At 49.5% G+C, this 14204-nt stretch overlaps 1 protein-coding gene across 1 annotated transcript in view; it reads right to left on the minus strand.

Moving 5' to 3' along the window:
- Nucleotides 1-481: 481 nt before the first annotated feature.
- The window catches only part of LOC115179264 (BCL-6 corepressor), a gene marked incomplete at its 5' end in the record, with an annotated part of 34272 nt that continues 20549 nt past the window's right edge, over nt 482-14204 (minus strand). The window contains 3 exon segments of the mRNA XM_029740644.1: nt 482-1805; nt 6142-6295; nt 9348-9425. Of these exon segments, the coding sequence (XP_029596504.1) occupies nt 1496-1805; nt 6142-6295; nt 9348-9425 (542 nt within the window). The 3' untranslated portion in view covers nt 482-1495.

The following is a 14204-nucleotide window of genomic DNA, read 5'->3' on the forward strand; positions in this document are numbered from 1 at the left end:
TGCGATCCTGGGGACAAGGGTTAGCCTACTTAAGACTCGAACCAAAATATTCCTGCTGGCAAAAAGTCGCATCTTCTTAGTCTTTATAAAACAAGATCAACAAGGATGGAAAGTATAGTGAGCCGAGTGGAGCGAGAGAGCCAGCGTGGCAAGTTAAAACCAGGATTCAATACAAACAAACCACCAAGCCGACTGTAAGAGAAAAAACTGAAAGCTGTGTGGGAGCACTGTATTTCCAGACTAGATTATTCAAAATTGAGAGGTAGGTTATTCATAGCGGCAAATGTGAATAGTAAAGTATTTTTCAGACCAAATAAATAGGTGACAAACTGTTTTTCCATAGCCCTTGTTGGAAGAGTCCCAGAACAGGGACGAATCCTACAACCAGAATTTCTGGAAAAACTGGGAATTTGGGGAAAATTACCGGAATTTCACAAACCTAAAAAGGGAAATGATTAAGATTAATAAAATACGATAAAGGTTAACTTTTATTGCGATTTATTTAAAGGAACTTTTTTGTAAAATATAAATACAAATAGTGTATTTAATTACAAAGTTTAAACACTTACATTGCCAAAACAAACAAATCAATCAAACACCCCAGTCAGAAAAACAGTTACTGAAATGGTCATCTTATTTACAAGTTCAAGCAAGAATCTCACTCTTCAATTGACATGTCATGTAGTATCTTACATTTATATTTGACAAAAAACCCACATCAAATATCTTAATTCCTCATTGTCATAAATAAGAGACAAATAAAGCTAGGTTTTTAGACACAATGTCGAAAATAAAAATCCCCAAATCTTTGGGATGAGCCATGAGTGCTAAAATGTTTTTGTCACAGTTCACCTCTATATATATCTATCTAACACCTGACAAAGTCCGATGGGTCGGTAAAGCTCAAATCAAGTGCACTGCCATGATCCAAAGTCAAACAATAACCTTCACCTCAGAGGTCCACATTCGACTCACATTGCTCCTGACCTGTTCACTAGCCTAGTCAACCCAAACAGTGTCAAAACCGACAACCTGACCACAACATGACAACCAAAGCAGCAGATATACAGTATGGATATACATACATACATATATTTATATATATATATATATAGAACAAATAAAATTGGCTGTTAATGTATACATATATAATATATTTCTTTTAAAAATGCAGTTTGTGTGGTGCTGGGGTCTGTTTCCTCTTTGAAGGGATATTGTCCAGTATTCAACGTCCAGTCCTCACAGGGCATGGGAACGTACACTAGATACACATGGAGCATGTGTGTGTGTTGGCTACGTCCCAATACTCTCTCCTTCCTCCCAAAGTGTTCACTTCCCTTCACCGATTTGAAAGGAAAGGACTGGTGTAAGAAATATGGTGGAAAACTACCACTAGCCAAATAACTGCACCAGATTTGTGGGAACTAGTGAAGGAGTGCCCACTTCAGGAGAAAGTAGATCTTATTGAGTCACCCTCTGTGTGTGTATCTCAGGGTCACGAGCGGGCTTTAGCTTTGACCCGGGCCCCTTTGGGCTCCCATCGGTTGTCCAAACACTCTAGCGAGGAGCCCAGCAGCGCAGCCAGCTCCGAGCTGGTCTCAACCAGGTCCAGCAGCTCCTTGCTGTCGGGGAGGAAGGCGGCGAGCTCGTCGGGGCACAAGAAGAGCTGCGACAGTGACGCCTGCTTGTAGAACTCTGCCTCGGCGATGGTTGCTACCTCCAGATGGGCGAAGGCTGCCCTGAACGCCCTGGAGGACATTCTGAGTCTCTTCAGGACGTCTGATAGGAGCAGCCAGTTTCTGGGACTGAGGGGGGGGGGGGGGGGGAGAAGGAGAGAGAGAGAGGGAACGGGTTAGCACGGCTCTACACTTGTGATGTGACACCAGTGGCTCCAGCTTTTCAACACTTGCTGTAATTATGGGCTGTAGCACCGTGGTTGGGGTTTTCAACATCTGTCACACACATATAAACACAAAGGCTTTTAAGGGGGCGCTCTGTGAATTCAGTTGGTGTGTGAATAATCCTTATGTGAGAATGGATGTGTGTAACCTCCCCCTCTCTCACACACACACACACACACACACACACACACACACACACACACACACACACACGGTAGGGCATGTGACGAACAACAGGCGCTGTTCAATCGATAGCACTTGAAATGGTTAGCTGTGTAGCGCTGCGGCTGGGGAGCAGCTGAATGGGGAGAGGAGTGTAAATGCAAGCGCTGCCGAGAGCCTCCGTGTGTGTGTGAGAGAGAGAGAGCGCAGGCCGGCCTCACAGCCCAGGAGATCCATTAATACTGCATCAGCCAGAAGAGCAGAGCGAGCCGAGAGAGACAAGAGGAGAGAGAGAGAACGTGAGCAGAGCGAGAGAGAAAGAAAGAGTGGGGGAGGGGAGCTCCGCTGAGAGAGAGAGAGAGGAGCGGTGCTCAGACTGAAGATTACACAGAACAGTGCTCTGCAGCCAAGACGGAGAGAACGAGAGGGAGGGGAGGAAGAGAGGGAGGGGAGGAAGAGAGGGAGGGGAGGAAGAGAGGGTGAGTGACGAGGCCGGGAGGAAAACGGTGTGGGAGGCAATTAGCGCTGTCTGCATTCACACACGTCTCCAGCTAACGGCAGCCTGCCGTGCTGTGTAGCGTCAATCTCCATCTTCTCCTCTATAGTTCTCTCTACCATCCTTCTACCAAACCTCCTCTCTCTACCATCCTTCTACCAAACCTCCTCTCTCTACCATCCTTCTACCAAACCTCCTCTCTCTACCATCCTATCAAACCTCCTCTCTCTACCATCCTTCTACCAAACCTCCTCTCTCTACCATCCTTCTACCAAACCTCCTCTCTCTACCATCCTTCTACCAAACCTCCTCTCTCTACCATCCTATCAAACCTCCTCTCTCTACCATCCTTCTACCAAACCTCCTCTCTCTACCATCCTATCAAACCTCCTCTCTCTACCATCCTCTCTTTCTCTACCATCCTACCAAACCTCCTCTCTCTACCATCCTCTCTTTCTCTACCATCCTTCTATCAAACCTCCTCTCTCTACCATCCTCTCTTTCTCTACCATCCTTCTACCAAACCTCCTCTCTCTACCATCCTATCAAACCTCCTCTCTCTCTCTACCATCCTATCAAACCTCCTCTCTCTCTCTACCATCCTTCTACCAAACCTCCTCTCTCTCCCTCTCTACCATCCTCTCTTTCTCTACCATCCTTCTATCAAACCTCCTCTCTCTACCATCCTCTCTTTCTCTACCATCCTTCTATCAAACCTCCTCTCTCTACCATCCTCTCTTTCTCTACCATCCTTCTATCAAACCTCCTCTCTCTACCATCCTCTCTTTCTCTACCATCCTTCTATCAAACCTCCTCTCTCTACCATCCTCTCTTTCTCTACCATCCTTCTACCAAACCTCCTCTCTCTACCATCCTATCAAACCTCCTCTCTCTACCATCCTTCTATCAAACCTCCTCTCTCTCTACCATCCTATCAAACCTCCTCTCTCTCTCTTCCATCCTTCTACCAAACCTCCTCTCTCTCCTCTCTACCATCCTCTCTTTCTCTACCATCCTTCTATCCACCCTCCTCTCTCCATCCTCTCTTTCTCTACCATCCTTCTATCAAACCTCCTCTCTCTACCATCCTCTCTTTCTCTACCATCCTTCTATCAAACCTCCTCTCTCTAACCATCCTCTCTTTCTCTACCATCCTTCTACCAAACCTCCTCTCTCTCCCTCTCTACCATCCTCTCTTTCTCTACCATCCTTCTATCAAACCTCCTCTCTCTACCATCCTCTCTTTCTCTACCATCCTTCTATCAAACCTCCTCTCTCTACCATCCTCTCTTTCTCTACCATCCTTCTATCAAACCTCCTCTCTCTACCATCCTCTCTTTCTCTACCATCCTTCTATCAAACCTCCTCTCTCTACCATCCTCCTCTTTCTCTACCATCCTTCTATCAAACCTCCTCTCTCTACCATCCTCTCTTTCTCTACCATCCTTCTATCAAACCTCCTCTCTCTACCATCCTCTCTTTCTCTACCATCCTTCTATCAAACCTCCTCTCTCTACCATCCTCTCTTTCTCTACCATCCTTCTATCAAACCTCCTCTCTCTACCATCCTCTCTTTCTCTACCATCCTTCTACCAAACCTCCTCTCTCTACCATCCTCTCTTTCTCTACCATCCTACCAAACCTCTCTCTCTACCATCCTCTCTTTCTCTACCATCCTTCTATCAAACCTCCTCTCTCTACCATCCTCTCTTTCTCTACCATCCTATCAAACCTCCTCTCTCTACCATCCTCTCTTTCTCTACCATCCTATCAAACCTCCTCTCTCTACCATCCTCTCTTTCTCTACTATCCTTCTATCAAACCTCCTCTCTCTACCATCCTCTCTTTCTCTACCATCCTTCTATCAAACCTCCTCTCTCTACCATCCTCTCTTTCTCTACCATCCTTCTACCAAACCTCCTCTCTCTACCATCCTCTCTTTCTCTACCATCCTACCAAACCTCCTCTCTCTACCATCCTCTCTTTCTCTACCATCCTTCTATCAAACCTCCTCTCTCTACCATCCTCTCTTTCTCTACCATCCTTCTATCAAACCTCCTCTCTCTACCATCCTCTCTTTCTCTACCATCCTTCTATCAAACCTCCTCTCTCTACCATCCTCTCTTTCTCTACCATCCTTCTATCAAACCTCCTCTCTCTACCATCCTCTCTTTCTCTACCATCCTTCTATCAAACCTCCTCTCTCTACCATCCTCTCTTTCTCTACCATCCTTCTATCAAACCTCCTCTCTCTCTACCATCCTCTCTTTCTCTACCATCCTACCAAACCTCTCTCTACCATCCTCTCTCTACCATCCTCTCTTTCTCTACCATCCTACCAAACCTCCTCTCTCTACCATCCTCTCTTTCTCTACCATCCTATCAAAAGCCTCCTCTCTCTCTACCATCCTTCTACCAAACCTCCTCTCTCTACCATCCTCTCTTTCTCTACCATCCTACCAAACCTCCTCTCTCTACCATCCTCTCTTTCTCTACCATCCTATCAAACCTCCTCTCTCTACCATCCTCTCTTTCTCTACCATCCTTCTACCAAACCTCCTCTCTCTACCATCCTCTCTTTCTCTACCATCCTATCAAAAGCCTCCTCTCTCTCTACCATCCTCTCTTTCTCTACCATCCTATCAAACCTCCTCTCTCTCTCTACCATCCTATCAAACCTCCTCTCTTTCTCTACCATCCTATCAAACCTCCTCTCTCTCTACCATCCTATCAAACCTCCTCTCTCTCTCTACCATCCTATCAAACCTCCTCTCTCTCTACCATCCTTCTATCAAACCTCCTCTCTCTCTCTCTCTCTACCATCCTTCTATCAAACCTCCTCTCTCTCCCTCTCTCTCTCTCTACCATCCTTCTATCAAACCTCCTCTCTCTCTCTCTCTACCATCCTTCTATCAAACCTCCTCTCTCTCTCTCTACCATCCTTCTATCAAACCTCCTCTCTCTCTCTACCATCCTATCAATCCTCCCATCGTTCTCTCTAAAATCCTCTATCCAACCTCCTCTCTCTGTCTCTTTACCCACCCTCTCTGTTCCTCTCCATCTCTCTAACCCCCTAATTATTCTCCTCCCTCATATCAGAGCAACCCACAGTATTAAAGAGTCTCCCTTCTTCCCTCCACATTAATCATTTCCTCCTGTGGCGAGCCCCCTGGCTAATGACCCCCCCTCCCCCCTCCTCCCCCCAGGTCGGTGTGACTAATGACCCTCCCCCCTCCCTCCCCCAGGTCGGCGTGACTAATGACCCTCCCCCAGGTCGGTGTGACTAATGACTTTATCGATACCCTGATCATAATGATCCCTCCTCTCGTCTGCTTAATAACACACTGGAACGGGGAGAGGAGGGACGGATGGATGAATCCAACATGCAGTGAAGTGTAGGGTTACTGGTGAGAACAGCAACACTGTTATAATGTAGCTGGGCTGGGTAACCGTGACAATACTGTAATATAATGGCGGTCACAGGTGGACAGACTAAAGCTCATTATTTTGCTTACTGCAGGACAGAAACCTATTCAAAACTAGAGTCAGAACCGGAAGGAAAAACTCCACACACACACTTACCCCTGTGAGAGGGACAGCTGAATGTTGTAGCAGGGCAGGAGGGGTCGGTCAGAGAACTCAAACTCAAACCCCTGCCTCGTGTCCTCCTCCTCCTCCTCTCCTGGGCCTGGGGGGTTAGCCAGGATGTCATAGGCTGCTGGGTCCTCACCTGACTCTGCAACACACACACACACACACACTGTTACAACACTATTCTGGAGCGATGACCAAACACACTGTTACAACACTATTCTGGAGCGATGACCAAACACACTGTTACAACACTATTCTGCATCAGTGGAGATGACAGGTGAGTAGTCGACATGCCAGGTTACAGAACTCAAACAGGTGGACACACAAACATTCCAAATGAAACGCACATGACTGTCTACACCTGCACCACCCCCCACAACACACACAGCCAGGGTTGAGCTGGAGATAAATGGCTGTGGCAGATAAGGTCAGCCTCGTCAAACAGGCACAGTCAGAGCATTGTACTGCTGGCTGCACCCCCCTCCCTTCCTCCCTCTCTCCAATGATCGCATGAAGCAGCCAGGTGTTGCCCTGGGGCGCCTAGCTCCACTCAGCCCACCGACCCGACCGCAGGGGGGGGTGTGTGTTTGTGTGTATCAGTGTGTTGAATAATGCAGGTGTGGAGAGATCCTAGCAGCCATCCACCCCCACTTCATCCACTGCTGCCTTCGCCGGACTAGCTGTAGTATTAGCATGGAATATCTAGTTGTGTTCTTGCGGGAAGAGGGAATGAACAATTAGCATTGTCCATCAGGCAACATCTGAAACGACCTTGAAGAATTTCCACAAAGTTGTCAACGGTGACACTCAAATCACAGAGAAAGATGAATTATGACCTTCAACTTCCGTTTGTAATATGATGCAGGAATGTAATGCGGTTGTCTGTCCTCTCCAGCTGGAAGTCCAACCTCTCCCTGCTGTTCTGTTCTAACACGGGGGTCGGCTGTGGTCTGAGGGACAATTCTCAATTTGGAGAAAGGGAGGGGATGAGGGGAGGGAGTGAGCAGAGGGGGATTAATTGGTAGTTTGTTGTGGGTCTCTAATAGACCCTCATGACTCACATTCCTGTGATTCCAGGACTGGAGAGAGGAGGACAGCGGGAGTGGCGAGAGGAGGACAGCGAGAGTGGCGAGAGGAGGACAGAGGGAGTGGGGAGAGGAGGACAGCGGGAGTGGGGAGAGGAGGACAGCTGGAGTGGCGAGAGGAGGACAGCGGGAGTGGCGAGAGGAGGACAGAGGGAGTGGGGAGAGGAGGACAGCGGGAGTGGCGAGAGGAGGACAGCGGGAGTGAGGAGAGGAGGACAGCGGGAGTGGGGAGAGGAGGACAGAGGGAGTGGGGAGAGGAGGACAGCGGGAGTGGCGAGAGGAGGACAGCGAGAGTGGCGAGAGGAGGACAGCAGGAGTGGGGAGAGGAGGACAGAGGGAGTGGGGAGAGGAGGACAGCGGGAGTGGCGAGAGGAGGACAGCGGGAGTGGCGAGAGGAGGACAGAGGGAGTGGGGAGAGGAGGACAGCGGGAGTGGCGAGAGGAGGACAGCGGGAGTGGGGAGAGGAGGACAGCGGGAGTGGGGAGAGGAGGACAGAGGGAGTGGGGAGAGGAGGACAGCGGGAGTGGCGAGAGGAGGACAGCGAGAGTGGCGAGAGGAGGACAGAGGGAGTGGGGAGAGGAGGACAGCGGGAGTGGCGAGAGGAGGACAGAGGGAGTGGGGAGAGGAGGACAGAGGGAGTGGGGAGAGGAGGACAGCGGGAGTGGGGAGAGGAGGACAGCGGGAGTGGCGAGAGGAGGACAGAGGGAGTGGGGAGAGGAGGACAGCGGGAGTGGGGAGAGGAGGACAGAGGGAGTGGGGAGAGGAGGACAGCGGGAGTGGGGAGAGGAGGACAGCGGGAGTGGGGAGAGGAGGACAGCGAGAGTGGCGAGAGGAGGACAGAGGGAGTGGGGAGAGGAGGACAGCGGGAGTGGGGAGAGGAGGACAGCGGGAGTGGCGAGAGGAGGACAGAGGGAGTGGGGAGAGGAGGACAGCGGGAGTGGGGAGAGGAGGACAGCGGGAGTGGGGAGAGGAGGACAGCGAGAGTGGCGAGAGGAGGACAGAGGGAGTGGGGAGAGGAGGACAGCGGGAGTGGGGAGAGGAGGACAGCGGGAGTGGCGAGAGGAGGACAGAGGGAGTGGGGAGAGGAGGACAGTGGGAGTGGGGAGAGGAGGACAGCGGGAGTGGCGAGAGGAGGACAGCGAGAGTGGCAAGAGGAGGACAGCGAGAGTGGAGAGAGGAGGATAGAGAGGGTGGAGAGGGGAGGATAGAGGGAGTGGAGAGGGGAGGATAGCGGGAGTGGAGAGGGGAGGATAGCGGGAGTGGAGAGGGGAGGATAGCGGGAGTGGAGAGGGGAGGATAGCGGGAGTGGAGAGGGGAGGATAGCGGGAGTGGAGAGGGGAGGATAGCGGGAGTGGAGAGGGGAGGATAGCGGAAGTGGAGAGAGGAGGATAGCGGGGGTTGAGAGAGGAGGATAGAGAGACGAGGATAGCGGGAGTGGAGAGGGGAGGATAGAGGGAGTGGGGAGGGGAGGATAGAAGGAGTGGAGAGGGGAGGATAGAGGGAGTGGGAGAGAAGGGAGTTTGCTTTCCTAACAGCTGGAGTGGGGCCCATTCTGTAGTAGCTCCTCCTCCCTCTCTCTCTCTCTCTTTGGAGCTCAAACCTCCATAGCATCACTAGTTAAAACCGGAGACCTTTCTGAGCGGCATTGAGATCCACGTATCTCAGTTGGTTGGAGCGCGGTGGGTGTCGGCAATGCAAAGGTTGCAAGTTGGATTTCCACATGGGCCATCAATATTGATCGTAAGCAATACATGGGAGAAACTTGTGGTTTGGAGGGAGGAGGTGAGTCAGGCAGGAGAGGAGGGAGGCAGGAGAGGAGGGAGGTAGGAGAGGAGGGAGGCAGGAGGGGAGGGAGGGATGAAAGCGTAGCTCGCTCCGTAGCTGGGAGGGAAAATCTATCGGATACAAGAGAAGCCACTGTTCTCTTTTTCTGATTTTGTCCTCCTGGATCAATGCTGGTCTACTCCGAGAAGACTCCCACAGAGATTTACCTGAGGGTCTTTCTCTGTCTTCTTTCTGCTGCTCCTTTCGCTCCCTCTCTTCTCCTGTCTGTGTGTGTGTGTGTGTGTGTCTGTGTGTGTCTGTGTCTGTGCGTGTGTGTGTACCCACCACACATGGCGCTGCCGTAAAACTCCCAGTAGATGCCTTCGTCAGTGTCTTCACGCCCCTTCAGGTCGGAAAAATACTCTAGAGAGAGATGGAGACACGTTACAGCTATAAACAGGGACAGAGCAGAGAGATGGAGACACGTTACAGCTATAAACAGGGACAGAGCAGAGAGATGGAGACACCTTACAGCTATAAACAGGGACAGAGCAGAGAGATGGAGACACCTTACAGCTATAAACAGGGACAGAGCAGAGAGATGGAGACACCTTACAGCTATAAACAGGGACAGAGCAGAGAGATGGAGACACGTTACAGCTATAAACAGGGACAGAGCAGAGAGATGGAGACACGTTACAGCTATAAACAGGGACAGAGCAGAGAGATGGAGACACGTTACAGCTATAAACAGGGACAGAGCAGAGAGATGGAGACACCTTACAGCTATAACAGGGACAGAGCAGAGAGATGGAGACACGTTACAGCTATAAACAGGGACAGAGCAGAGAGATGGAGACACGTTACAGCTATAAACAGGGACAGAGCAGAGAGATGGAGACACCTTACAGCTATAAACAGGGACAGAGCAGAGAGATGGAGACACCTTACAGCTATAAACAGGACAGAGCAGAGAGATGGAGACACGTTACAGCTATAAACAGGGACAGAGCAGAGAGATGGAGACACGTTACAGCTATAAACAGGGACAGAGCAGAGAGATGGAGACACGTTACAGCTATAAACAGGGACAGAGCAGAGAGATGGAGACACGTTACAGCTATAAACAGGGACAGAGAAGAGAGATGGAGACACGTTACAGCTATAAACAGGGACAGAGCAGAGAGATGGAGACACGTTACAGCTATAAACAGGGACAGAGCAGAGAGATGGAGACACGTTACAGCTATAAACAGGGACAGAGCAGAGAGATGGAGACACGTTACAGCTATAAACAGGGACAGAGCAGAGAGATGGAGACACCTTACAGCTATAAACAGGGACAGAGAAGAGAGAGAGATGGAGACACGTTACAGCTATAAACAGGGACAGAGCAGAGAGATGGAGGACACGTTACAGCTATAAACAGGGACAGAGCAGAGAGATGGGACCACGGTTACAGCTATAAACAGGGACCAGAGCAGAGAGATGGAGACACCTTACAGCTGATAACAGGGACAGAGCAAGAGATGGAGACACCTTACAGCTATAAACGGGACAGAGCAGAGAGATGGAGACACGTTAGCAGCTATAAACAGGGACAGAGCAGAGAGATGGAGACACGTTACAGCTATTAAACGGGGACAGGAGCAGAGAGTGGAGACACGTACAGCTAAAAACAGGAACAGAGAGCGAGAGATGGAGACACGTTACAGCTATAAACAGGGACAGAGCAGAGAGATGGAGACACGTTACAGCTATAAAACAGGGACAGAGCAGAGAGATGGAGACACGTTACAGTTATTAAACAGGGACAGAGCAGAGAGATGGAGACACGTTACAGCTATAAACAGGGACAGAGCAGAGAGATGGAGACACGTTACAGCTATAAACAGGGACAGAGCAGAGAGATGGAGACACGTTACAGCTAAAAAACAGGAACAGAGCAGAGAGATGGAGACACGTTACAGCTATAAACAGGGACAGAGCAGAGAGATGGAGACACGTTACAGCTATAAACAGGGACAGAGCAGAGAGATGGAGACACGTTACAGCTATAAACAGGGACAGAGCAGAGAGATGGAGACACGTTACAGCTATAAACAGGGACAGAGCAGAGAGATGGAGACACGTTACAGTTATAAACAGGGACAGAGCAGAGAGATGGAGACACGTTACAGCTATAACAGGGACAGAGCAGAGAGATGGAGACACGTTACAGCTATAAACAGGGACAGAGCAGAGAGATGGAGACACGTTACAGCTATAAACAGGGACAGAGCAGAGAGATGGAGACACGTTACAGCTATAACAGGGACAGAGCAGAGAGATGGAGACACGTTACAGCTATAAACAGGGACAGAGCAGAGAGATGGAGACACGTTACAGCTATAAACAGGGACAGAGCAGAGAGATGGAGACACGTTACAGCTATAAACAGGGACAGAGCAGAGAGAATGGAGACACGTTACAGCTATAAACAGGGACAGAGCAGAGAGATGGAGACACCTTACAGCTATAAACAGGGACAGAGCAGAGAGATGGAGACACGTTACAGCTATAAACAGGGACAGAGCAGAGAGAGAGATGGAGACACGTTACAGCTATAAACAGGGACAGAGCAGAGAGATGGAGACACCTACAGCTATAAACAGGGACAGAGCAGAGAGATGGAGACACCTTACAGCTATAAACAGGGACAGAGCAGAGAGATGGAGACACGTTACAGCTATAAACAGGGACAGAGCAGAGAGATGGAGACACGTTACAGCTATAAACAGGGACAGAGCAGAGAGATGGAGACACGTTACAGCTATAAACAGGGACAGAGCAGAGAGATGGAGACACGTTACAGCTAAAAAACAGGGACAGAGCAGAGAGATGGAGACACGTTACAGCTATAAACAGGGACAGAGCAGAGAGATGGAGACACGTTACAGCTATAAACAGGGAAGGAGCAGAGAGATGGAGACACGTTACAGCTATAAACAGGGACAGAGCAGAGAGATGGAGACACGTTACAGCTATAAACAGGGACAGAGCAGAGAGATGGAGACACGTTACAGCTATAAACAGGGACAGAGCAGAGAGATGGAGACACCTTACAGCTATAAACAGGGACAGAGCAGAGAGATGGAGACACCTTACAGCTATAAACAGGGACAGAGCAGAGAGATGGAGACACGTTACAGCTATAAAAAGGGACAGAGCAGAGAGATGGAGACACGTTACAGCTATAAACAGGGACAGAGCAGAGAGATGGAGACACCTTACAGCTATAAACAGGGACAGAGCAGAGAGAGAGATGGAGACACCTTACAGCTATAAACAGGGACAGAGCAGAGAGAGAGATGGAGACACATTACAGCTATAAACAGGGACAGAGCAGAGAGATGGAGACACGTTACAGCTATAAACAGGGACAGAGCAGAGAGATGGAGACACGTTACAGCTATAAACAGGGACAGAGCAGAGAGATGGAGACACCTTACAGCTATAAACAGGGACAGAGCAGACAGATGGAGACACGTTACAGCTATAAACAGGGACAGAGCAGAGAGATGGAGACACGTTACAGCTATAAACAGGGACAGAGCAGAGAGATGGAGACACGTTACAGCTATAAACAGGGACAGAGCAGAGAGATGGAGACACGTTACAGCTATAAACAGGGACAGAGCAGAGAGATGGAGACACGTTACAGCTATAAACAGGGACAGAGCAGAGAGATGGAGACACGTTACAGCTATAAACAGGGAAGGAGCAGAGAGAGATGGAGACACGTTACAGCTATAAACAGGGACAGAGCAGAGAGATGGAGACACGTTACAGCTATAAACAGGGACAGAGCAGAGAGATGGAGACACGTTACAGCTATAAACAGGGACAGAGCAGAGAGATGGAGACACGTTACAGCTATAAACAGGGACAGAGCAGAGAGATGGAGACACGTTACAGCTATAACAGGGACAGAGCAGAGAGATGGAGACACGTTACAGCTATAAACAGGGACAGAGCAGAGAGATGGAGACACGTTACAGCTATAAACAGGGACAGAGCAGAGAGATGGAGACACCTTACAGCTATAAACAGGGACAGAGCAGAGAGATGGAGACACTTACAGCTATAAACAGGGACAGAGCAGAGAGATGGAGACACGTTACAGCTATAAACAGGGACAGAGCAGAGAGATGGAGACACGTTACAGCTATAACAGGGACAGAGCAGAGAGATGGAGACACCTTACAGCTATAAACAGGGACAGAGAAGAGAGAGAGATGGAGACACGTTACAGCTATAAACAGGGACAGAGCAGAGAGATGTAGACACCTTACAGCTATAAACAGGGACAGAGCAGAGAGATGGAGACACCTTACAGCTATAAACAGGGACAGAGCAGAGAGATGGAGACATGTTACAGCTATAAACAGGGACAGAGCAGAGAGATGGAGACACGTTACAGCTATAAACAGGGACAGAGCAGAGAGATGGAGACACCTTACAGCTATAAACAGGGACAGAGCAGAGAGATGGAGACACGTTACAGCTATAAACAGGGACAGAGCAGAGAGATGGAGACACGTTACAGCTATAAACAGGGACAGAGCAGAGAGATGGAGACACGTTACAGCTATAAACAGGAACAGAGCAGAGAGATGGAGACACCTTACAGCTATAAACAGGGACAGAGCAGAGAGATGGAGACACGTTACAGCTATAAACAGGGACAGAGCAGAGAGAGAGATGGAGACACGTTACAGCTATAAACAGGGACAGAGCAGAGAGATGGAGACACCTTACAGCTATAAACAGGGACAGAGCAGAGAGATGGAGACACCTTACAGCTATAAACAGGGACAGAGCAGAGAGATGGAGACACCTTACAGCTATAAACAGGGACAGAAGCAGAGAGATGGAGACACGTTACAGCTATAAACAGGGACAGAGCAGAGAGATGGAGACACGTTACAGCTATAAACAGGGACAGAGCAGAGAGATGGAGACACCTTACAGCTATAAACAGGGACAGAGCAGAGAGATGGAGACACCTTACAGCTATAAACAGGGACAGAGCAGAGAGATGGAGACACGTTACAGCTATAAACAGGGACAGAGCAGAGAGATGGAGACACGTTACAGCTATAAACAGGGACAGAGCAGAGAGATGGAGACACCTTACAGCTATAAACAGGGACAGAGCAG

The sequence above is a fragment of the Salmo trutta genome, chromosome 39 (genome assembly GCF_901001165.1).
Source record: "Salmo trutta chromosome 39, fSalTru1.1, whole genome shotgun sequence".
Lineage (NCBI taxonomy): Eukaryota > Metazoa > Chordata > Actinopteri > Salmoniformes > Salmonidae > Salmo > Salmo trutta.